At 44.8% G+C, this 27,533-nt stretch overlaps 1 protein-coding gene across 1 annotated transcript in view; it reads right to left on the bottom strand.

Annotated features, from left to right (window-relative positions):
* LOC128688200 (cell adhesion molecule Dscam1) overlaps positions 1-27,533 on the bottom strand; it is an 876,413-nt gene that overhangs the window by 92,967 nt on the left and 755,913 nt on the right. Inside the window, exon 28 of the mRNA XM_070086854.1 lies at positions 452-615. Within this exon, the coding sequence (XP_069942955.1) occupies positions 452-615 (164 nt within the window). The remainder of the gene's footprint in view (positions 1-451; positions 616-27,533) is intronic.

Raw genomic sequence — 27,533 nt, forward strand, 5'->3', positions numbered from 1 at the left:
CAATGTCTGCACTCTGAAGGAGTGATGTTAATGTTGCAGTTTTATAACTGTAGTGTCAGCCCGCCTCTGGTAAGACAGTGATGGAGTGAATGATGGTGATTTTTTTTCTTTTTCAGGCCACCCTGCCTTGGTGGGAATCGGCCGATGTATTAATTAAGAATAATAATAATAAAAATATATATACATGTTAAAAATATATAAAAATGTTTCTAAAATACAACTCAAATGTTATAAAACTTAGCCACAAAAGTCACATTTATGAAATGATACAAGTCACATGCTTAATAAAAGCTAACATAAACATTTAATATAAATCCTCTAATAAAAGTAAATATAAACAGATATAACTTTAAGTGCTAAACACTGTATTCGAGTGTCAGAAACGTTAAAACTTTTTTCTTACATCATAATATACATTTCTATATTCTAAAATATGTGAATAATGTCGTACCAGTGTAGGCCTCCTCTTGCTTGGCTCTTGCAGCAGGAGAGAGCTGCTCCTGACTGTCGTTACAGTGGTTCTGTATTTCAGCCAAGGAACGAGAGTATGTGAGTCCTGTGCTCCTAGGAATCTCCCCAGATGGAGCAGCCTCGCCCTTCATGAAGTGCGTGCGTCTTAGAAGAGAAACCACTGCCATTAATAATAATAATAATAATAATAATAATAATAATAATAATAATAATAATAATAATAATAATAATAATAAAACTATTGCAGATCTAGATGACATCATTGGCATACTATATATAAAGCCACTGGTTATGTAGAGCACTTATGCCAACTTGGGTTAATCTTGTCCCCCAGGTTGCTACCCACAACAGTCATTTAACACCCAGGTACCTACTTACTGCTAGGTGATTAAGAGCAGCTTGTGTAAGGAAACATGCTTCTGCTCTGAAATGAGTAGAAGTGCCTGAAAGGATTGAGCGAAAATATAATGGAAGGAAATCTAGAAAATTCATCAAATGTTAAAATCGAAGCCCTTTCAAAGTCTCATTAGAAAGAAGGACTAAGTAACATGGATAAATTAGGAGGAAATGAAACTTACAAATAATCATGAAGAAGTATGGAGGATCTAAGCACTAGTCTAAAGTACACATTTACAGTAAAGTAATTGCACTGTGAGGTAGAAGAAACCATTAAATAAACCGGACAAAACAAAGCACTAGCAACTGGTGAGACGCCATTACGGCTGCTGAAAGAAAGAGCAGACATGTTGACTGGCCCCAAATCAAGACTTTAAAAGAGATTTGCAGCATGACTTCTACTTGTGGTTAGAGTAATTCAGTACCTGGAAAATCTGGAAACGGACGAAAAAAGTGTAATTTGATCAATTATCTGAAAATACTAACATCAAAAGGAGAAACGAAGACTAGCTGACCGGGAAGAGGGCAGAGGAAAAAAAAACTATTGAGACAGAGATAAAAGCTAAAGGAACAGACGAGTCACAATGTGATTCTATGTAGATATGTACTAGAGTAAGAGGTTTTGTTGGCTCCTTCCATTATAACTATAATAATAATAATAATAATAATAATAATAATAATAATAATTATTATTATTATTTTATTTTTTCTACAAGTACATGCAACTCGTATAGAGGACTCGCTGACAACACTGACATACTACTAAACAGAAAGTCCCTGGTTATGCACAGTATTTCGGGAAAATTAGGTCAATTTTGTCCTCAAGATTCGACCCACACCAGTCGACTAACACCCTGGTACCTATTTTTCTGCTAGGTGAACCGGGAGAACAGGTGTCTTAAGGAAACACGTCCTTGTGTTTCCACTCTTACCGGGAATCAAACCATTGATCTCAGTGTGAGAGCTGAGTGCGCTAGAAATCAAACTACGGGACTACTCACAGCTATCAGAGCAGACGTTTCATATTCTGATAGTGTACAGACCAGCGCAGACAAGCGCAGTCAGCGGGATTAATGGTAGTGCTCAACCCATGCCAATACACCTAGGAGCAGAAAGTCATCACAACATAACTAGAGCCAACACATCTTCAACAAAGTCACCACACATCCTGGCCATCCAGGACATCCTGGCCCGGGTCTACTGCATGTGGTGATCCAGCCAAGCAAATTTACCAATAATTGAACACAGTCATCACAGTATGATCATAGTCACCACTACATGATCATAGTCACCACTACATGATCATAGTCACCACTACATGATCATAGTCACCACTACATGATCATAGCCACCACTACATGATCATAGTCACCACTACATGATCATAGTCACCACTACATGATCATAGTCACCACTACATGATCATAGTCACCACTACATGATCATAGTCACCACTACATGATCATAGTCACTACTACAGGGGCCAGGGCCTATGACTTTACCCCTGCAACCACAAATAGGTGACTACAAATAGGTGAGTGCACACACACACACACACACACACACACGGGAAATCGACCTGACGACACTGGAGGACAGGAGAGATTGGGGGGATATGATAACGACATATAAAATACTGAGAGGAATCGACAAGGTGGACAAAGACAGGATGTTCCAGAGATGGGACACAAAAACAAGGGGTCAAAATTGGAAGCTGAAGACTCAGATGAATCACAGGGATGTTAGGAAGTAGTCCTTCAGTTACACAGTTGTCAGGAAATAGAATAGTCTGGAAACTGATGTAGTGGAGGCAAGATCTATACACAACTTTAAGAAGGGGCATGATAAAGCTCATGGAGCAGGGAGAGTGACCTAGTAGCAACCAGTGAAGAGGCGAGGCCAGGAGTTGTGAATCGACACAAACATACACACATAAAACACACACATACACACACATACATACACACATACACACACACACACACACACACACACACACACACACACACACACACACACACACACACACACACACACACACGCACACACACACACAAACACACAAAAACACACACAGGGGGAGGAGGGGTTGCTCTGCTCATAAAAAAACCGATGGAAATTAGAGAAAATGGGAGGTATAGACGAGACAGAGAAAGGGACTACATAGTAGGTACACTTCAGTCTGGGGAGTACAAGGTGGTCATTTCAGTGATGTATAGTCCACCACAGAACTGCAAAAGGCGAGCAGAGGAATATGAAGAGAGCAACAGAGCAATGGTGGACACACTTGCTGAGGTGGCAAGAAGAGCTCACTCCAGCAGAGCAAAGTTGCTGGTTATGGGGGATTTCAACCACAGGGAGATTGACTGGGAAAACCTGGAGCCACATGGGGGTCCCAAAACATGGAGAGCCAAGATGTTGGATGTGGTACTGGAAAACCTCATGCACCAACATGTTAAGGACACTACCAGAGTGAGAGGGGAGGATGAACCAGCAAGATTGTACCTTGTGTTCACCCTGGGCAGTTCAGACATTGAGGACATCACATATGAGAGTCCCCTAGGAGCTAGTGACCACGTGGTTCTCTGCTTTGAATACATAGTAGAGTTGCAAGTGGAGAGAGTAACAGGAGTTGAATGGGAAAAGCCAGACTATAAAAGAGGGGACTACATAGCTTTGAGGAACTTCCTGCAGGAGGTTCCGTGGGACAGAGAACTGGCAGGAAAGCCAGTAAATGAAATGATGGAATATGTAACAACAAAATGCAAGTAGGCAGTGGAAAGGTTTATTCCCAAGGGCAACAGAAACAATGGGAAGACCAGAACGAGCCTCTGGTTTACCCGACGGTGTAAGGAGGCAAAAACAAAGTGCAATAGGGAATGGAAAAAGTACAGAAGGCAGAGAACACATGAAAATAGGGAGATCAGTCGCAGAGCCAGGAACGAGTATACACAGGTAAGGAGGGAGACCCAGCGACAGTATGAAAATAACATACCATCAAAAATCAAGACTGACCCGAAATTGTTGTATAGCCACATCAGGAGGAAGACAACAGTCAAGGACCAGGTGATCAGACTGAGGACAGAAGGTGGAGAACTCACAAGAAATGATCAGGAGGTATGTGAGGAGCTAAACAGGAGATCTAAGGAAGTTTTTACAGTAGAGACAGGAAGGGCTCTGGGAAGACAGCACAGAAGGGAACATCAAGAGGGAATATACCAACAAGTGTTCGATGACACACGAACAACCGAGGAGGAGGTGCAGAAGCTGCTAAGTGGCCTTGATACCTCAAAGGCGATGTGACCAGACATCTCCCCATGGGTCATTAGAGAAGGAGCAGAGATGCTGTGCGTGCCCATAACCACAATATTCAACACATCCCTTGAAACTGGGCAACTACCTGAGAAATGGAAGACAGCAAATGTAGTCCCCATATTTAAGAAAGGAAATAGAAATGAGGCACTAAACTACAGACCTGTGTCTCTGACATGTAATGTGTGCAAAGTCATGGAGAAGATTATCAGGAGGAGAGTGGTGGAACACCTGGAACGGAACAAGATTATAAATGAAAACCAGCATGGGTTCATGGAAGGCAAATCCTGTGTCACAAACCTTCTGGAGTTTTATAAGAAGGTAACAGAAGTAAGACACGAGAGAGAGGGGTGGGTTGATTGCGTTTTCCTAGACTGCAGGAAGGCCTTTGACACAGTTTCCCACAAGAGATTAGTGCAGAAGATGGAGGATCAGGCGCATATAACAGGGAGGGCACTGCAATGGATCAGGGAATACCTGACAGGGAGGCAACAACGAGTCAAGGTACGTCGGCGCCTGTGACGAGCGGGATCCCACAGGGGTCAGTTCTAGGACCAGTGCTATTTTTGATATATGCGAACGACATGAAGGAAGGAATAGACTCTGAAGGGTCCCTATTCGCAGATGATGTGAAGCTGATGAGATTTAAATCGGATGAGGATGAGGCAGGACTGCAAAGAGACCTGGACAGGCTGGACACGTGGTCCAGAAACTGGCTTCTCGAATTCAACCCTGCCAAATGCAAAGTCATGAAGATTGGGGAGGGGCAAAGAAGACCACAGACAGAGTATAGGCTAGGTGGACAAAGACTACAGACCTCACTCAGGGAGAAAGATCTTGGGGTGACCATAACACCGAGCACGCCACCGGAGTCACACATTAACCAAATAACTGCTGCAGCATATGGGCGCCTGGCAAACCTGAGAATAGCGTCCCGATATCCTAATAAGGAATCGTTCAAGACACTGTACACTGTGTATGTTAGGCTCATACTGGAGTATGCAGCACCAGTCTGGAACCCACACCTGGTCAAGCACGTCAAGAAGTTAGAGATAGTACAAAGATTTGCACAAGACTAGCCCCAGAGCCCAGGGGAATGTCGTACGAAGGAAGGTTGAGGGAAATTGGACTGACGACACTGGAGGATAGAAGGATCAGGGGAGACATGATAACGACATACAAGATACTGCGGGGAATAGACAAGGTGGACAGAGATAGGATGTTCCAGAGAGGGGACACAGAAACAAGGGGTCACAATTGGAAGCTGAAGACTCAGACGAGTCACAGGGACGTTAGGAAGTATTTCTTCAGTCATAGAGTCGTCAGGAAGTGGAATAGCCTAGCAAGTGGTGTAGTGGAGGCAGGAACCATACATAGTTTTAAGAAGAGGTATGACAAAGCTCAGGAAGAAGAGAGGGAGAGGACCTAGTAGCGATCAGTGAAGAGGCGGGGCTAGGAGCTGAGTCTTGACCCCTGCAACCACAATTACGTGAGTACATACACACACACATACACACATACACACACACATACACACACACACACACACACACACATACACACACACACACACACACACACACACACACACACACACACACACACACACACACACACACACACACACACACACACACAGGAGGAGGAGAGACAAGAAATGACCGTGAAGTATGTGAGGAACTCAACAAGAGATTCAAAGTGTTCACAGAGGAGACAGAAGGGGCTCCAGAAAGACGGAGAGGTGGGGCACACCACCATGTGCTGGACACAGTACACACCACTGAGGAAGAAGTGAAGAGGCTTCTGAGTGAGCTAGATACCTCAAAGGCAATGGGGCCAGATAACATCTCCCCATGGGTATTGAGAGAGGGAGCTGAGGCGCTATGTGTACCCCTAACAACAATATTCAATACATCTATCGAAACAGGGAGATTGCCTGAGGCATGGAAGACAGCAAATGTAGCCCCAATCTTTAAAAAAGGAGACAGACATGAAGCATTTAAACTACAGACCAGTGTCACTGACATGTATAGTATGCAAAATCATGGAGAAGATTATCAGGAGAAGAGTGGTGGAACACCTAGGAAGCAACGATCTCATCAACAGCAGCCAACATGGTTTCAGGGACGGGAAATCCTGTGTCAAAAACCTACTGGAGTTCTATGACATGGTGACAGCAGTAAGACAAGAGAGAGAGGGGTGGGTGGATTGCATTTTCTTGGACTGCAAGAAGGCGTTTGACACAGTTCCACACAAGAGATTGGTGCAAAAACTGGAGGACCAAGCAGGGATAACAGGGAAGGCACTACAATGGATCAGGGAATACTTGTCAGGAAGACAGCAGCGAGTCATGGTACGTGGCGAGGTGTCAGAGTGGGCACCTGTGACCAGCGGGGTCCCACAGGGGTCAGTCCTAGGACCAGTGCTGTTTCTGGTATTTGTGAACGACATGACGGAAGGAATAGACTCTGAGGTGTCCCTGTTTGCAGATGACGTGAAGTTGATGAGAAGAATTCACTCGATCGAAGACCAGGCAGAACTACAAAGGGATCTGGACAGGCTGCAGACCTGGTCCAGCAATTGGCTCCTGGAGTTCAATCCCACCAAGTGCAAAGTCATGAAGATTGGGGAAGGGCAAAGAAGACCGCAGACGGAGTACAGTCTAGGGGGCCAGAGACTACAAACCTCACTCAAGGAAAAAGATCTTGGGGTGAGTATAACACCAGGCACATCTCCTGAAGCGCACATCAACCAAATAACTGCTGCAGCATATGGGCGCCTAGCAAACCTCAGACCAGCATTCTGACATCTTAATAAGGAATCATTCAGGACCCTGTACACCGTGTACGTTAGGCCCATATAGGAGTATGCGGCACCAATTTGGAACCCACACCTAGCCAAGCACGTAAAGAAACTAGAGAAAGTGCAAAGGTTTGCAACAAGACTAGTCCCAGAGCTAAGAGGTATGTCCTACGAGGAGAGGTTAAGGAAAATCAACCTGACGACACTGGAGGACAGGAGAGATAGGGGGACATGATAACGACATACAAAATACTGAGAGGAATTGACAAGGTGGACAAAGTCAGGATGTTCCAGAGATTGGACACAGTAACAAGGGGACACAGTTGGAAGCTGAAGACACAGATGAATCACAGGGATGTTAGGAAGTATTTCTTCAGCCACAGAGTAGTCAGTAAGTGGAATAGTTTGGGAAGCGATGTAGTGGAGGCAGGATCCATACATAGCTTTAAGCAGAGGTATGATAAAGCTCACGGCTCAGGGAGAGTGACCTAGTAGCGATCAGTGAAGAGGCGGGGCCAGTAGCTCGGACTCGACCCCCGCAATCTCAACTAGGTGAGTGCACACACACACACTAGAGACACTGCGTGGGCGAGTCACGCTTTCCGAGCTCCGCAAATATAAGTGTTTTTGAGGGCTATCCAAGTGTTCTGCAAGGGTTGCTAAGTGTGTCAGGGTAGTGAACAATCCTTGAAGCGATTTTACAATCTGCCTGAGCTACATAAGTGTGGGGAGAGCCACAATTTTGTAAGTGATCTAGAAAGTAAAACATGGTGGCACAGTCAGAGCGGGCAGGCTAGTGTGGGTGGGAGGGCGACGTTGTCACGTCTCGCCCAAGAAAGATAATAAAGTGAAACAATCGTGTGACCAGTGAGAGAAATACAGTGAGTAGGGTACATTATATAACGAGAAGAAATTGAGGTGGATCTATGCCCGGACGTCACATCGAGCTGGACAATCTACAGGCTGCTACAGCTGCACTGCAAGTACTGTATTCACCTATGAGTGGTTGTTTGGGTGTGGGGTTCCAGGTTCCAATTAACCGCCAAGCTCTTTGTGAATGATCTCTCATAGCACGATAAAGAATAGGCACTCAAGTATTCAATAAGGAACAGCAATTGGTAATGCATTAAACAAGGTGAGTAAAGTACTATAAGCTAGGTGGCAGGACAAGCATAAAGGGTAACATTGTAAGTTGGTGCAGATCAAGTCCCAGGAGGGTGGGGGTCAGGACACAAATGGTTGTGATCAATCAAGCGACCACAGAGACTCCACATTACACTCCAACGCAAAAGTCACCTACTTTTCAGACACATAATAAACTCACATATAATTACACACACACACACACACACACACACACACACACAAACACACACACACACACACACACACACACACACACACACACACACACACACACATACACACACACACACACACACACAAACACACACACACACACACACACACATCCAGACTCGCACATACACTCCTCCCCTCCCCCATCGACATCTCACTCATTCCCCTGATCCCACCCCTCCCTCTTTCACCCTCCCCCTCCCCACCTCTCCCTCCTTCCCTCTCTCCCTCTCCCACTCACCCACTTGCTTCTCCCTCCTTCCCACTCCCCATATTCCCCCCTAAATTCCCCTCCCTACTCCTCTCCCATATAGCCACAGTTCCTCCTCTTCCTTCCCCCCCCCACACTCTGACATACACACTACTAACCTAACATACAGAATTACATAGGTTTCCCACTCTGAGGCAATCAGGATAAAACAAAAATGGGTTGCCAGAGAGCAACACGAAAAACCAAGGGGCAGGAGGAGGAACCTGCAAGTAGGATTGGGCAGCAGAGCTCATAAAAAGGGAACATGAATGGGAAAAGAAACTAGAAGAACTTAGCATGAGAATGGAAGAGAGGATAGATATGGAAAGCAGGAAGAGGGAGGTGCAAGTCAAAGCAGCAGAGGCTAGGATACAGAGTTTAGAAGAGGAACTGAAAAATCTGAAACAGCCTAAAGAACTAAAGAACATTTTCGGATTGACATCAGAGACTGCTACCTCAGTCACAAATAAGGGGACTGTAGGGAAAGAAGGAGCAAAACTGCATGTAGAAGCTCTATCAGAGGAGACTGTAGTAAATGAAAGAGCTAAGCTATATGTGGAGGCCCTAACAGACCACAGCAGAGCCCAGGGAAAGCCGAGAAGGGAAAATGACAGGCCACTGAGCAAAAGTACATTAGCTAGTGAAACTGAAGAAAGGAAAGCTGCAATGGAGGAAATCAAATTGAATGAGTGGATACACAAGGATATGCAGTGGGAGAATGAAAGGGTAAAATCAGTCTTTGTGTATTGGCTCCAGGAAGTTGAAGGGGAAACATATGAAGCAAGAAAACAAGGGAAAAAAAAGCAATTGAAAGCATCATAAAAGCAATAGGAGAAGACGACATGACCCAGCTGGAAATTTTTTTGGAGAATAGGGGGGGTTGCAAAAAAAAGAACCCGGCCAGTGAAAGTGATGTTCAAGGCAGAATGGACTTGGAATAGGATCCTGCAGGAGAAAGCACGATTAAGGGACATGCCGGCATACAGGAAGGTGTATCTCGACCGCGACAGAACACAAGAAGAAAGGCAGAAACTGAGAGAGATGGTACAAAGGCGAAAGGAGGAAAGAGAGGGGATGGAGAAGACAGACAGGAGATCCCAGACCCAGGAAGAAGATCAAATACAGCCTCCCTCACAACTTCCTATAGAAGCCCCCAACCAGGTCAACCCCAGTGCAACCAAACACTCTAAACCAAAACACCCATGCCATATCCAATGCCTCCACCCACTGCATTACAAACTCCACCCCCACAGCAACCACCCATAGTTCCTTATAAGGTCTCCCACTTCTCCAACCCCAATATACCTCCCAGACCACAGTCTTAGAAAAGAAGTTAAAGGTGTGGTATACAAATGCAGATGGAATAACAAATAAGTATGAGGAGTGGCATGAAAGAATCAAGGAGACATCCCCAGACATAATAGCACTCACAGAACCAAAACTCACCAGAATAATAACAGATTCAATCTTTCCATCAGGATATCAAATCCTCAGGAAAGACAGAGGGAGGAGAGGGGGAGGAGGAGTTGCACTTCTCATTAAAAACCAGTGGGGTTTTGAGAAAATGGAAGGAATAGATGGCACGGGCGAAAGGGACTACTTAGTAGGAACAATCCAGTCAGAGGGACATAAGGTGATAATTGCAGTAATGTAAAACCCACCACAGAACTGCAGGAGGCCAAGAGAAGAATATGATGAGAGCAACAGAGCAATGGTCGACACACTAGCCGAGGTGGCCAGGAGAGCACACATGGGGGGGAGCAAAGTTACTAGTTATGGGTGATTTTAATCACAAGGAGATTGACTGGGAAAACCTGGAGCCCCATGGGGGTCCCGAAATATGGAGAGCCAAGATGATGGATGTGGTACTGTAAAACCTCATGCATCAACATGTTAGAGACACTACCAGAGAGAGAGGAGAGGATGAACCAGCAAGACTGGACCTTGTATTCACCTTGAGTAGTTCGGACATCGAGGATATCATGTACGAAAGGCCCCTGGGAGCTAGTGATCATGTGGTTCTGTGCTTCGACTACATAGTTGAGCTTCAAGTGGAGAGAGTAGCAGGAATAGGGTTTGAAAAACCGAACTATAAAACTGGAAACTACTCAGGCACGAGGAACTTCCTACAAGACATTCAGTGGGAGAGGGAACTGACAGGAAAACCAGTACAAGAAATGATGGACTATGTGGGAACAAAATGCAAGGAGGCAGAGGAGAGGTTTGTTCCCAAGGGAAACAGAAATAATGGGAAGAACAGAACGAGTCCTTGGTTCACCCAAAGGTGTAGGGAGGCAAAAACTAGGTGTACTAGAGAATGGAAAAGGTACAAAAGACAGAGAACTCAGGAAAATAAAGAGATTAGCCGAAGAGCCAGAAACGAATATGCACAGATAAGAAGGGAGGCTCAGCGACAATTTGAAAATAACATAGCATCGAAAGTCAAGTCTGACCCGAAGCTGTTGTATAGCCACATGAGGAGGAAAACAACAGTAAAGGACCAGGTAATCAGACTGAGGAAGGGTGATGGGGAGTTCACAAGAAACGACCGAGAGGTATGTCAGGAGCTCAACACGAGATTTAAAGAAGTATTTACAGTGGAAACCAGTAGTACTCCAGGAAATCAGAACAGGGGGGTACACCAGCAAGTGCTGGATGAGGTACATATAACCAAGAAGGAGGTGAAGAAGCTGCTATGCGAACTTGACACCTCAAAGGCGGTGGGACCAGACATCTCTCCGTGGGTCCTTAAAGAGGGAGCAGAGATACTATGTGTGCCATTTTCAAAGATCTTCAACACATCAATTGAAACTGGGCAACTCCCTTATGTATGGAAGACGGCAAATGTAGTCCCAATTTTTAAAAAGGGAAACAGACATGAGGCACTAAACTACAGACCTGTATCACTAACGTGTATAGTATGCAAGGTCATGGAGAAGATCATCAGGAGGAGAGTGGTGGAGCACCTGGAATGAAACAAGCTTATAAGTGACAACCAGCATGGTTTCAGGGAAGGAAAATCCTGTGTCACAAACCTACTAGAGTTTTATGACAAGGTAACAGAAATAAGACAAGAGAGAGAGGGGTGGATCGACTGCATTTTTTTGGACTGCAAGAAGGCCTTCAACACAGTTCCTCACATGAGGTTACTGCAAAAGCTAGAGGATCATGCACACATAACAGGAAGGGCACTTCAATGGATCAGAGAATACCTGACAGGGAGGCAACAACGAGTCATGGTACGTGACGAGGTGTCAGAGTGGGCGCCTGTGACAAGCGGGGATCCATAGGGGTCAGTCCTAGAACCTGTGCTGTTCTTGGTAAATGTGAACGACATAACAGAAGGGATAGACTCAGAAGTGTCCTTGTTTGCGGATGATGTGAAGTTAATGAGAAGAATCAAATCGGATGAGGATCAGGCAGGACTACAAAGAGACCTGGACAGGCTACAAGCCTAGTCCAGCAACTGGCTCCTTGAGTTTAACCCTGCCAAATGCAAAGTCATGAAGATTGGGGAAGGGCAAAGAAGACCGCAGATACAATATAGTTTAGATGGCCAAAGACTGCAAACCTCACTCAAGGAAAAAGATCTGGAGGTGAGTATAACACCGAGCATATCTCCTGAGGCGCACATCAATCAGATAACTGCTGCAGCGTACGGGCGCCTGGCAAACCTACTGATAGCGTTCTGATACCTCAGTAAGGATTCGTTCAAGATTCTGTATACCATTTACGTCAGGCCCGTACTGGAGTATGCAGCACCAGTTTGGAATCCACACCTAGTCAAGCACGTCAAGAAATTAGACAAAGTGCAAAGGTTTGCAACAAGACTAGTCCCAAAGCTACGGGGATTGTCCTACGAAGAAAGGTTGAGGGAAATTGGCCGGACGACACTGGAGGACAGGAGGGTGAGAGGAGACATGATAACGACATATAAAATACTGGGTGGAATAGATAAGGTGGACAAAGACGGGATGTTCCAGAGAACGGACACAGACACAAGAGGTCACAATTGGAAGTTGAAGACTCAGATGAATCAAAGGAATGTTAGGAAGTATTTTCTTCAGTCATAGAGTTGTCAGGCCATGGAATAGCCTAGAAAGTTAAGTAGTGGAGGCGGGAACCATACATAGTTTTAAGGCGAGGTATGATAAAGCTCATGGGGCAGGGAGAGAGAGGACCTAGTAGCAATAAGCGAAAAGGCGGGGCCAGGAGCTATGACTCGACCCCTGCAACCACAAATAGGTGAGTACACACACAAACACACACACATATACACACACACACACACAAACACACACACACACACACACACACACACACACACACACACACACACACACACACACACACACACACACACACACACACACACAGAGGTATGATAAAGCTCACGGCTCAGGGAGAGTGACCTAGTAGCGATCAGTGAAGAGGCGGGGCCAGGAGCTCGGACTCGACCCCGCAACCTCAACTAGGTGAGTACAACTAGGTGAGTACACACACACACACACACAGGATCAAATGGAAGGACAAGCGCACCCCCCAGAAACACCTGCAGAAGGACTCCAGCCACGACACCCCCAAGGCAACTGAACATTCCAAACCAACCATCACACACCGATCCCTCTGTTTCCACCCCCCGCACCACAGTTACAGTATTAGAACAGAAGTTGAAGGTTTGGTACACAAATGCAGATGGATTAACGAATAAACATGAGGAATGGCAAGAAAGAATCAATGAGAAGTCCCCAGACATCATAGCAGTTACAGAAACAAAACTCATGGAGACAATAACAGATGCAATCTTCCCACCAGGATACCAGATCATGAGGAAAGATAGAAGGGGTAGGGGGGGGGAGGTGGGGTTGCTCTGCTCGTAAAAAACAGATGGAAATTCGAGAAAATGGAAGGAATAGATGAGACAGGAGAAAGAGACTACATAGCAGGTACACTTCAGTCTGGGGAACACAAAGTGGTCATTGCAGTGATGTATAATCCACCACAGAACTGCAGGAGGCCAAGAGAGGAATATGAAGAGAGCAACAGAGCAATGGTGGACACACTTGCTGAGGTGGCAAGAAGAGCTCACTCCAGCAGAGCAAAGTTGCTGGTTATGGGGGATTTCAACCACAGGGAGATTGACTGGGAAAACCTGGAGCCACATGGGGGTCCCGAAACATGGAGAGCCAGGATGTTGGACGTGGTGCTGGAAAACCTCATGCACCAACATGTTAAGGACACTACCAGAGTGAGAGGGGAGGATGAACCAGCAAGATTGGACCTTGTGTTCACCCTGGGCAGCTCAGACATTGAGGATATCAAGTATGAGAGTCCCCTAGGAGCTAGCGACCACGTGGTTCTGTGCTTTGAATACATAGTAGAGCTGCAAGTGGAGAGAATAACAGGAGTAGAATGGGAAAAGCCTGACTATAAAAGAGGGGACTACATAGGGTTGAAGAACTTCATGCGGGAGGTCCAGTGGGACAGAGAACTGGCAGGAAAGCCAGTAAATGAAATGATGGAATATGTAGCAACAAAATGCAAGGAGGCAGTGGAAAGGTTCATTCCCAAGGGCAACAGTAACAACGGGAAGACCAGAACAAGCCCCTGGTTTACCCGACGGTGTAAGGAGGCAAAAACAAAGTGCAATAGAGAATGGAAAAAGTACAGAAGGCAGAGAACACACGAAAATAGGGAGATCAGTCGCAGAGCCAGGAATGAGTACGCACAGGTAAGGAGGGAGGCCCAGCGACAGTATGAAAATGACATAGCATCGAGAATCAAGACTGACCCGAAACTGTTGTATAGCCACATCAGGAGGAAGACAACAGTCAAAGACCAGGTGATCAGATTAAGGACAGAAGGTGGAGAACTCACAAGAAATGATCAGGAGGTATGTGAGGAGCTGAACAGGAGATTTAAGGAAGTTTTTACAGTAGAGACAGGAAGGGCTGTGGGAAGACAGCACAGAAGGGAACATCAAGAGGGAATATAACAACAAGTGTTGGATGACATACGAACAACTGAGGAGGAGGTGAAGAAGCTCTTAAGTGACCTTGACACCTCAAAGGCGATGGGACCGGACAACATCTCCCCATGGGTCCTTAGAGAAGGAGCAGAGATGCTGTGTGTGCCTCTAACCACAATCTTCAACACATCCCTTGAAACTGGGCAACTACCTGAGAAATGGAAGACAGCTAATGTAGTCCCCATATTTAAGAAAGGAAACAGAAACGAGGCACTAAACTACAGACCTGTGTCTCTGACATGTATTGTGTGCAAAGTCATGGAGAAGATTATCAGGAGGAGAGTGGTCGAACACCTGGAAAGGAACAAGATTATAAATGAAAACCAGCATGGGTTCATGGAAGGCAAATCTTGTATCACAAACCTCCTGGAGTTTTATGACAAGGTAACAGAAGTAAGACACGAGAGAGAGGGTTGGGTAGATTGCGTTTTCCTAGACTGCAGGAAGGCCTTTGACACAGTTCCCCACAAGAGATTAGTGCAGAAGCTGGAGGATCAGGCACACATAAAAGGAAGGGCACTGCAATGGATAAGGGAATACCTGACAGGGAGGCAGCAACGAGTCATGGTACGTGAAGAGGTATCACAGTGGGCGCCTGTTACGAGCGGGGTCCCACAGGGGTCAGTTCTAGGACCAGTGCTATTTTTGATATATGTGAACGACATGATGGAAGGAATAGACTCTGAAGTGTCCCTGTTCGCAGATGACGTGAAGTTGATGAGAAGAATTAAATCGGACGAGGATGAGGCAGGACTGCAAAGAGACCTGGAGAGGCTGGACATGTGGTCCAGTAACTGGCTCCTCGAATTCAATCCAGCCAAATGCAAAGTCATGAAGATTGGGGAGGGGCAAAGAAGACCGCAGACAGAATATAGGCTAGGTGGACAAAGACTACAGACCTCACTCAGGGAGAAAGACCTTGGGGTGACCATAACACCGAGTACATCACCGGAGGCACACATCAACCAAATAACCGCTGCAGCATACGGGCGCCTGGCAAACCTGAGAATAGCGTTCCGATACCTCAATAAGGAATCGTTCAAGACACTGTACACTGTGTATGTTAGGCCCATACTGGAGTATGCAGCACCAGTCTGGAACCCACACCTGGTCAAGCACGTCAAGAAGTTAGAGAAAGTACAAAGGTTTGCAACAAGGCTAGTCCCAGAGCTCAAGGGAATGTCGTACGAGGAAAGGTTAAGGGAAATCGGACTGACGACACTGGAGGACAGAAGGGTCAGGGGAGACATGATAACGACATACAAGATACTGCGGGGAATAGACAAGGTGGACAGAGATAGGATGTTCCAGAGAGGGGACACAGGGACAAGGGGTCACAACTGGAAGCTGAAGACTCAGACGAGTCACAGGGACGTTAGGAAGTATTTCTTCAGTCATAGAGTTGTCAGCAAGTGGAATAGCCTAGCAAGTGAAGTAGTGGAGGCAGGAACCATACATAGTTTTAAGAAGAGGTATGACAAAGCTCAGGAAGCAGAGAGAGAGAGGATCCAGTAGCGATCAGTGAAGAGGCGGGGCCAGGAGCTGAGTCTCGACCCCTGCAACCACAATTAGGTGAGTAAAAAAACAATTAGGTGAGTACACACACACACACACACACGAAAACTAGCTTATTAAAAATAAAAAATGGGGCCTCAGAGAGAAAGTCGAGGACTCAGAGGAAGACGGGCCTGGAAAGGAAGAATACATGGAAGAACAATGTAAGAGGATGGAACAAAAGTGGGAAAGCAAACTAAACTAGCTTTTAACGAAAGTGGAGAAGAAGCTGGAGGCAGAGAAGAAAAATTGGAGTTATGAGCTGAAGCTGCAGAAGCCTAGACACGTGCCCTAGAAGACGAAGTAAATATGCTGAAGAAGGTTACTGGGGCCAATGCCCAGAGGGAACATGACATTTAGAGAAGATATACCCCTATTAAAGCAGAGGTGCAAAAGAAATAAAGGAGACAAAACTTACTTTAAGGCACTATAAGGCCACAAGGCAAGGCCGAGGAACGAGGGGGGCGAGCTGTTGGGCTGTGACCGCAGTATATGAGGGAAGTGCAGGTAGAGAAGGTGACAGGTCTCCAGGCCACCAAGAGTTACAGGAGATAATAAAGGAGACAATGGTTATGTACAAACAGGATCCATAGACATGGAGGGAAAGGTAATGAGAAGAGGATAGGGAGAATAGCAAAACACAAAGGTGAGGAGGACATGACTGAGACAGTAAATTTTCCAAAAAATAGGGGGGGGTACTTGAAGGGGTGAAATTGGCTGATCAAACTGATTCTTAAGACAGAACAATGAGGAACAGGATTCTGCAAGAGAAACCGCGGCTGAAGGAATCATCAAAATACAGGAGGGTGTTCCTAGACCGCGACAGAGTGAGAATGGAACGACAGCAGCTGAAGGAGAGAACACTGAAACGAGAGTGCTAGAGAGACGAGGATAGTCAACAGGGGACAACCAGAGCTGGGCAAAGCAACAGGAGCAAACACTCACAGAACCACCCTCAGAACTCCACATCCAAACATATTATCCTAATACAAACCACAGTCCACTTGCAGTCCTCACCCCACAGTATGCAGTAGAATCCCATTGCACCCTGCCAGTTCCTCCACTCCCCCAAACACCACAAACGTCCCTGAATACAGTGTTGGAGAGGAAACTGAAGGTATGGTACACCAACGCTGATGGAATAACAAATAAGTGGGAGGAGTGGAACAAAAGAATCAAAGAGGCATCACCAGACATCATAGGTCTCACAGAAACCAAGCTCACAGGAATATAACAGATAACATCATTCCAACTGGATATCAAATCTTGAGGAAAGACAGAGGGAACAGAGGGGGAGGAGGAGTGGCATTGATCATGAGAAACCAGTGAGATTTTGAGGAGCTGGAGAGAGGAGACAGAGCAGAAGCAAAAGACTACATAATAGGAACTCTTCAGTCTGGAGGCCCCAAGCTAGTAATTGCAGTGATGTATAACCCACCACAGATAAGCAGGAGGCCAAGGCAGGAATATGATTAGAGTAACAGAGTGATGGTTGGCACACTGGTTGAAGTGTCCAGAAGGGCCCATGTGTGCAGGGGTAAGTTACTGATTGTGGGTGACATCAACCTCAAGGAAATTGACTGGGAAGATTGGAACCACATATGGGCCAGGAAATGTGGAGGGCTAAGATGATGGAGGTGGTACTGAAAAGCCTTATGTACCAACACATTAGGGACACTACCAGAGAGAGAGAAGAGGATGAACCAGCAAGATTGGACCTAGTATTCACCCTGAGTAGTGCAGGTATTGAAGACGTCACATATGAAAGACCCCAGGGGGGTAGTGATCACTTGGTTCTGAGTTTCAAATACACAGTAGATGTTACAAAAAAACGCGATTCTAAAAGCTTAGAGATCTCCAGTGAATACTAGAAAGGACTGCCCTTCTAGCATCCAGCCTGTTACTGTGTTTTCGTAACAAGTAGTCAGTATCATTGTCCAATTATCCATTAGAATTCAGTATTATTCAATAGTGCTTCAGGATTACAACTGGTAGGCTACTAACTAGGGAAATTAAAATTTAATAAATTTATTAAGTCTAGAGGTATATTATCAAATTAAATTAAATTAAATTAATCACAGTAATCAAAATAATATCACATCTCTTGAGTACAATATTATTGTGCTGAAAGCACATATCACATTTATAATTCTTAAGTACCGTCTGGTACATTAACATTTAATAAGATATTACAAATATGTGCAAGTAAGTTTGTGTATGCGTCTAAGTGCTCTAAGTAGTTCACTATGTCTCACGACTCGACTAGACTTGAACAAGTGACTGACAAAGTCCTCACATAAACTAACTTCTTGACCGACTGGCAACCAGAACAGTCTGCTTGAACAATGAAAAGAATGCTAAGCCCAATAGCCATATAACAAGCGACTGCGACACAATCAGGATCAAGGAGATAATATAACGACACTAAGTAGGGACCATCAGCAGATCCTCCACAAAAGTTACAAAACTCCCATACTACTGAATCTAAGTTCAGCATAGGAAAAACCCTGACTGTGACAATACACAGAAACCAGTACAAATTAGGTCATAAGCTACATCTCGGGACCTGAGATGCTCAGAGTGTCTATGTGACAAACAACCTCAATACAACGTCGAAAATCACTAAGTCTATACAAGGTTCTGTGAACAGAGTTCTACAGAACTAACAAGAATAATGAGACAGACAATCTGTCCAACCACCAAGCGAGTCTAGAGCAGACTGAATACTTCACGAGAGGTGAGGACACCCCCCCTCGATCACGTGATAGCCCCGTGGACACCACAGCTCAGAAGCCGGCAGTATAACGAGCGACAAGCGATAACTACAGTAGTTTGACAATCAAGACTTGAACTGAGCACATAATATGTACATCCTAACAACATAAGTCAAATAACAATATAACAGTCAAATAATAATATAAAGTCATACATTTACGATTTAGCTATTATCCCAAATATAAGCAATATAAAATTATATGAAAAGATAATATACATTATATATACATAATAATCATTGTAACCCATTCAGGGGTTGCAACAGTAGAGTTACAAGTGGAGAGTTAAGCGGGAAGAGCAGGACGAATGAAGCCAAACTACAAGGGAGGGGACTACACAGGCATGAGGAATTTTCTGCACAAGGTTTAGTGGGACAGAGAATTGGCAGGGAAATCAGTAATGAGATGATGTAATATGTGACAACAATATGCATGGAAGCAGAGGAGAGGTTTGTACATAAGGGCATCAGAAATAACGAAGCCAGGACGACCCCTACCACATGATCACAGTCACTACCACATGATCACAGTCACTACCACATGATCACAGTCACTACAACATGATCACAGTCACTACAACATGATCACAGTCACTACAACATGATCACAGTCACTACAACATGATCACAGTCACTACAACATGATCACAGTCACTACAACATGATCACAGTCACTACCACATGATCACAGTCACTACAACATGATCACAGTCACTACAACATGATCACAGTCACTACAACATGATCACAGTCACTACAACATGATCACAGTCACTACAACATGATCACAGTCACTACAACATGATCACAGTCACTACCACATGATCACAGTCACTACAACATGATCACAGTCACTACAACATGATCACAGTCACTACAACATGATCACAGTCACTACCACATGATCACAATCACCACTACAAGTTCACAGTCACCACTACATGATCACAACCACAACACGATCACAGTCACCACTACATGATCACAACCACAACACGATCACAGTCACCACTACATGATCACAACCACAACATGATCACAGTCACCACTACATGATCACAGTCACCGCAACATGATCACATGATCAGTCGGACGAAGACCAGGTAGAACTACAAAGGGATCTGGACAGACTGCAGGCGTGGTCCAGAAACTGGCTCCTAGAGTTCAACCCCACCAAGTGCAAAGTCATGAAGATTGGAGAAGGGCAAAGAAGATCACAGACGGAGTACAGTCTAGGGGGCCAGAACCTAGAAACCTCACTCAAGGAAAAGGATCTTGGTGTGAGTATAACACCGGGAACATCTCCTGAGGCGCACATCAGCCAAAGAACTGCTGCAGCATACTGGCGTCTGGCGTCTTTGCCAGACTCTGGCAAACCTAAAAACAGCATTTCGACATCTAAATAAGGAGTCATTCAGGACCCTGTACACTGTGTACGTTTGGCTCATTTTGGAATATGCAGCGCCAGTTTGGAACCTTCACCTAGCCAAGCATGTAAGGAAGCTAGAGAAAGTGCAAAGGTTTGCAATGAGACTAGTCCCAGAGCTAAGGGGTATGTCCTTCGAGGAGAAGTTAAGGGAAATCGGCCTGACGGCACTGGAAGACAGGAGAGTTAGCGGGGATATGATAACGACATATAAAATACTGAGAGGCATAGAGAAGGTGCACAGAGACAGGATGTTCCAAAGTTGGGACACAGCAACAAGAGGTCACAGTTGGAAGATGAAGACTCAGATGTACCACAGGGATGTTAGGAAGTATTTCTTTAGTCACAGAGTTGTCAGGAAGTGGAATAGCCTAGGTAGTGATGTAGTGGAGGCAGTTTCCATACTTAGCTTTAAGAAGAGGTATGATAAAGTTCACAGAACGAGAAAAGTGACCGGGTAGCGGCCAGTTGAAGAGGCGGATCCAGGAGCTGTGACTCGACCCCCGCAATCACAACTAGGTGAGTACAGTCACCACAACATGATCACAGCCACTACAACAAAACTTGTGACATGAGCTTCGAGAACTGCGAGATTCATGTCATGGGTTGAGACGTGATCAAGTCTCATAAAAACTCTGAATAACATGATGTGTCATGTTATTTAAGCACGAGAAATGGTACAATAATACCGTGACTTGTGATCATGTTGTGGTGACTGTGATCATGTTGTGGTGACTGTGATCATGTTGTGGTGACTGTGAACACGTAGTGGTGACTGTGATCATGTTGTGGTGACTGTGATCATGTTGTTGTGACTGTGATCATGTTGTTGTGACTGTGCTGTAATTGCAATTACAGCAATTACAGTGTTAACACTACAGTGCACAGTGTTCACACTACAGTGTACAGTGTTCACACTACAGTGTACAGTGTTCACACTACAGTGTACAGTGTTCACACTACAGTGTACAGTGTTCACACTACAGTGTACAGTGTTCACACTACAGTGTACAGTGTTCACACTACAGTGTACAGTGTTCACACTACAGTGCACAGTGTTCACACTACAGTGTACAGTGTTCACACTACAGTGTACAGTATTCACACTACAGTGTACAGTGTTCACACTACAGTGCACAGTGTTCACACTACAGTGTACAGTGTTCACACTACAGTGTACAGTGTTCACACTACAGTGTACAGTGTTCACACTACAGTGTACAGTGTTCACACTACAGTGTACAGTGTTCACACTACAGTGTACAGTGTTCACACTACAGTGTACAGTGTTCACACTACAGTGTACAGTGTTCACACTACAGTGTACAGTGTTCACACTACAGTGCACAGTGTTCACACTACAGTGTACAGTGTTCACACTACAGTGTACAGTATTCACACTACAGTGTACAGTGTTCACACTACAGTGCACAGTGTTCACACTACAGTGTACAGTGTTCACACTACAGTGTACAGTGTTCACACTACAGTGTACAGTGTTCACACTACAGTGTACAGTGTTCACACTACAGTGTACAGTGTTCACACTACAGTGTACAGTGTTCACACTACAGTGCACAGTGTTCACACTACAGTGTACAGTGTTCACACCACAGTGTACAGTATTCACACTACAGTGCACAGTGTTCACACTACAGTGTACAGTGTTTACACTACAGTGCACGGTGTTCACACTACAGTGTACGGTGTTCACACTACAGTGTACAGTGTTCACACAACAGTTCACAGTGTTCACACTACAGTGTACAGTGTTTACACTACAGAGCACAGTGTTCACACTACAGTGTACAGTGTTCATACTAGAGTGCACAGTGTTCACACTACAGTGCACAGTGTTCACACTACAGTGCACAGTGTTCACACTACAGTGCACAGTGTTCACAATACAGTGCACAGTGTTCACACTACAGTGCACAGTGTTCATACTACAGTGCACAGTGTTCACACTACAGTGTACAGTGTTCACACTACAGTGTACAGTGTTCACACTACAGTGTACAGTGTTCACACTACAGTGCACAGTGTTCACACTACAGTGCACAGTGTTCACACTGCAGTGTACAGTGTTCACACTACAGTGCACAGTGTTCACACTACAGTGTACAGTGTTCATACTAGAGTGCACAGTGTTCACACTACAGTGCACAGTGTTCACACTACAGTGCACAGTGTTCACAGTACAGTGCACAGTGTTCACACTACAGTGTACAGTGTTCACACTACAGTGCACAGTGTTCACACTACAGTGCACAGTGTTCACACTACAGTGTACAGTGTTCACACTACAGTGCACAGTGTTCACACTACAGTGCACAGTGTTTACACTACAGTGCACAGTGTTCACACTACAGTGCACAGTGTTCACACTACAGTGTACAGTGTTCGCACTACAGTGCACAGTGTTCACACTACAGTGCACAGTGTTCACACTACAGTGTACAGTGTTCACACTACAGTGTACAGTGTTCACACTACAGTGTACAGTGTTCACACTACAGTGCACAGTGTTCACACTACAGTGCACAGTGTTCACACTACAGTGTACAGTGTTCACACTACAGTGTACAGTGTTCACACTACAGTGTACAGTGTTCACACTACAGTGTACAGTGTTCACACTACAGTGTACAGTGTTCACACTACAGTGTACAGTGTTCACTCTACAGTGTACAGTGTTCACACTACAGTGTACAGTGTTTACACTACAGTGTACAGTTTTCACACTACAGTGCACAGTGTTCACACTACAGTGTACAGTGTTCACACTACAGTGTACAGTGTTCACACTACAGTGTACAGTATTCACACTACAGTGTACAGTGTTCACACTACAGTGTACAGTGTTCACACTACAGTGTACAGTGTTCACACTACAGTGTACAGTGTTCATACTATAGTGTACAGTGTTCACACTACAGTGCACAGTGTTCACACTACAGTGTACAGTGTTCACACTACAGTGTACAGTGTTCACACTACAGTGCACAGTGTTCACACTACAGTGTACAGTGTTCACACTACAGTGCACAGTGTTCACACTACAGTGTACAGTGTTCACACTACAGTGCACAGTGTTCACACTACAGTGTACAGTGTTCACACTACAGTGCACAGTGTTCACACTACAGTGTACAGTGTTCACACTACAGTGTACAGTGTTCACACTACAGTGTACAGTGTTCACACTACAGTGTACAGTGTTCACACTACAGTGCACAGTGTTCACACTACAGTGTACAGTGTTCACACTACAGTGTACAGTGTTCACACTACAGTGTACAGTGTTCACACTACAGTGTACAGTGTTCACACTACAGTGCACAGTGTTCACACTACAGTGTACAGTGTTCACACTACAGTGTACAGTGTTCACACTACAGTGTACAGTGTTCACACTACAGTGTACAGTGTTCACACTACAGTGCACAGTGTTCACACTGCAGTGTACAGTGTTCACACTACAGTGCACAGTGTTCACACTACAGTGTACAGTGTTCACACTACAGTGTACAGTGTTCACACTACAGTGTACAGTGTTCACACTACAGTGTACAGTGTTCAAACTACAGTGTACAGTGTTCACACTACAGTGTACAGTGTTCACACTACAGTGTACAGTGTTCACACTACAGTGTACAGTGTTCACACTACAGTGTACAGTGTTCACACTACAGTGTACAGTGTTCACACTACAGTGTACAGTGTTCACACTACAGTGTACAGCGTTCACACTACAGTGCACAGTGTTCACATTACAGGGTACAGTGTTCACACTACAGTGTACAGTGTTCACACTACAGTGTACAGTGTTCACATTACAGTGTACAGTGTTCACACTACAGTGTACAGTGTTCACACTACAGTGTACAGTGTTCACACTACAGTGCACAGTGTTCACACTACAGTGCACAGTGTTCACACTACAGAGTACAGTGTTCACACTACAGTGTACAATGTTCACATTACAGTGTACAGTGTTCACACTACAGTGTACAGTGTTCACACTACAGTGTACAGTGTTCACACTACAGTGTACAGTGTTCACACTACAGTGTACAGTGTTCACACTACAGTGTACAGTGTTCACACTACAGTGTACAGTGTTCACACTACAGTGTACAGTGTTCACACTACAGTGTACAGTGTTCACACTACAGTGTACAGTTTCACACTACAGTGTACAGTGTACAGTACAGTGTCCACACTACAGTGTACAGTGTTCACACTACAGTGTACAGTGTTCACACTACAGTGTACAGTGTTCACACTACAGTGTACAGTGTTCACACTACAGTGTACAGTGTTCACACTACAGTGTACAGTGTTCACACTACAGTGTACAGTGTTCACACTACAGTGTACAGTGTTCACACGACAGTGTACAATGTTCACACTACAGTGTACAGTGTTCACACTACAGTGTACAGTGTTCACACTACAGTGTACAGTGTTCACACTACAGTGTACAGTGTTCACACTACAGTGTACAGTGTTCACACTACAGTGTACAGTGTTCACACTACAGTGTACAGTGTTCACACTAGAGTGTACAGTGTTCACACTACAGTGTACAGTGTTCACACTACAGTGTACAGTGTTCACACTACAGTGTACAGTGTTCACACTAGAGTGTACAGTGTTCACATTACAGTGTACAGTGTTCACACTACAGTGTACAGTGTTCACACTACAGTGTACTGTGTTCACATTACAGAGTACAGTGTTCACACTACAGTGGACAGTGTTCACACTACATTGTACAGTGTTCACACTACAGTGCACAGTGTTCACACTACAGTGTACAGTGTTCACACTACAGTGTACAGTGTTCACACTACAGTGTACAGTGTTCACACTACAGTGTACAGTGTTCACACTACAGTGTACAGTGTTCACACTACAGTGTACAGTGTTCACACTACAGTGTACAGTGTTCACACTACAGTGTACAGTGTTCACACTACGGTGCACAGTGTTCACACTACAGTGTACAGTGTTCACACTACAGTGCACAGTGTTCACACTACAGTGTACAGTGTTCACACTACAGTGTACAGTGTTCACACTACAGTGTACAGTGTTCACACTACAGTGCACAGTGTTCACACTACAGTGTACAGTGTTCACACTACAGTGTACAGTGTTCACACTACAGTGTACAGTGTTCACACTACAGTGTACAGTGTTCACACTACAGTGTACAGTGTTCACACTACAGTGTACAGTGTTCACACGACAGTGTACAGTGTTCACACTACAGTGTACAGTGTTCACACTACAGTGTACAGTGTTCACACTAGAGTGTACAGTGTTCACACTACAGTGCACAGTGTTCACACTACAGTGTACAGTGTTCACACTACAGTGTACAGTGTTCACACTACAGTGTACAGTGTTCACATTACAGTGTACAGTGTTCACACTACAGTGTACAGTGCTCACACTACAGTGTACAGTGTTCACACTACAGTGTACAGTGTTCACACTAGAGTGTACAGTGTTCACATTACAGTGTACAGTGTTCACACTAGAGTGTACAGTGTTCACACTACAGTGTACAGTGTTCACACGACAGTGTACAGTGTTCACACTACAGTGTACAGTGTTCACACTACAGTGTACAGTGTTCACACTAGAGTGTACAGTGTTCACACTACAGTGCACAGTGTTCACACTACGGTGTACAGTGTTCACACTACAGTGTACAGTGTTCACACTACAGTGTACAGTGTTCACATTACAGTGTACAGTGTTCACACTACAGTGTACAGTGCTCACACTACAGTGTACAGTGTTCACACTACAGTGTACAGTGTTCACACTAGAGTGTACAGTGTTCACATTACAGTGTACAGTGTTCACACTAGAGTGTACAGTGTTCACACTACAGTGTACAGTGTTCACACTACAGTGCACAGTGTTCACACTACAGTGTACAGTGTTCACACTACAGTGTACAGTGTTCACATTACAGTGTACAGTATTCACACTACAGTGTACAGTGTTCACACTACAGTGTACAGTATTCACACTACAGTGTACAGTGTTCACACTACAGTGTACAGTGTTCACACTACAGTGTACAGTGTTCACACTACAGTGTACAGTGTTCACACTACAGTGTACAGAGTTCACACTACAGTGCACAGTGTTCACACTACAGTGTACAGTGTTCACACTACAGTGTACAGTGTTCACACTACAGTGTACAGTGTTCACACTACAGTGCACAGTGTTCACACTACAGTGTACAGTGTTCACACTACAGTGCACAGTGTTCACACTACAGTGTACAGTGTTCACACTACAGTGTACAGTGTTCACACTACAGTGTACAGTCTTCACACTACAGTGCACAGTGTTCACACTACAGTGTACAGTGTTCACACTAGAGTGTACAGTGTTCACACTACAGTGTACAGTGTTCACACTACAGTGTACAGTGTTCACACTACAGTATACAGTGTTCACACTACAGTGTACAGTGTTCACACTACAGTGTACAGTGCTCACACTACAGTGTACAGTGTTCACACTACAGTGTACAGTGTTCACACTACAGTGTACAGTGTTCACACTACAGTGTGCAGTGTTCACACTACAGTGTACAGTGTTCACACTACAGTGTGCAGTGTTCACACTACAGTGTGCAGTGTTCACACTACAGTGTACAGTGTTCACACTACAGTGTACAGTGTTCACACTACAGTGTACAGTGTTCACACTACAGTGTACAGTGTTCACACTACAGTGCACAGTGTTCACACTACAGTGCACAGTGTTCACACTACAGTGTACAGTGTTCACACTACAGTGTACAGTGTTCACACTACAGTGTACAGTGTTCACACTACAGTGTACAGTGTTCACACTACAGTGTACAGTGTTCACACTACAGTGTACAGTGTTCACTCTACAGTGTACAGTGTTCACACTACAGTGTACAGTGTTTACACTACAGTGTACAGTGTTCACACTACAGTGTACAGTGTTTACACTACAGTGTACAGTGTTCACACTACAGTGCACAGTGTTCACACTACAGTGTACAGTATTCACACTACAGTGTACAGTGTTCACACTACAGTGTACAGTGTTCACACTACAGTGTACAGTGTTCACACTACAGTGTACAGTGTTC

The sequence above is a fragment of the Cherax quadricarinatus genome, chromosome 19 (assembly GCF_038502225.1).
Source record: "Cherax quadricarinatus isolate ZL_2023a chromosome 19, ASM3850222v1, whole genome shotgun sequence".
In the NCBI taxonomy this organism is placed as follows: Eukaryota; Metazoa; Arthropoda; class Malacostraca; order Decapoda; family Parastacidae; genus Cherax; species Cherax quadricarinatus.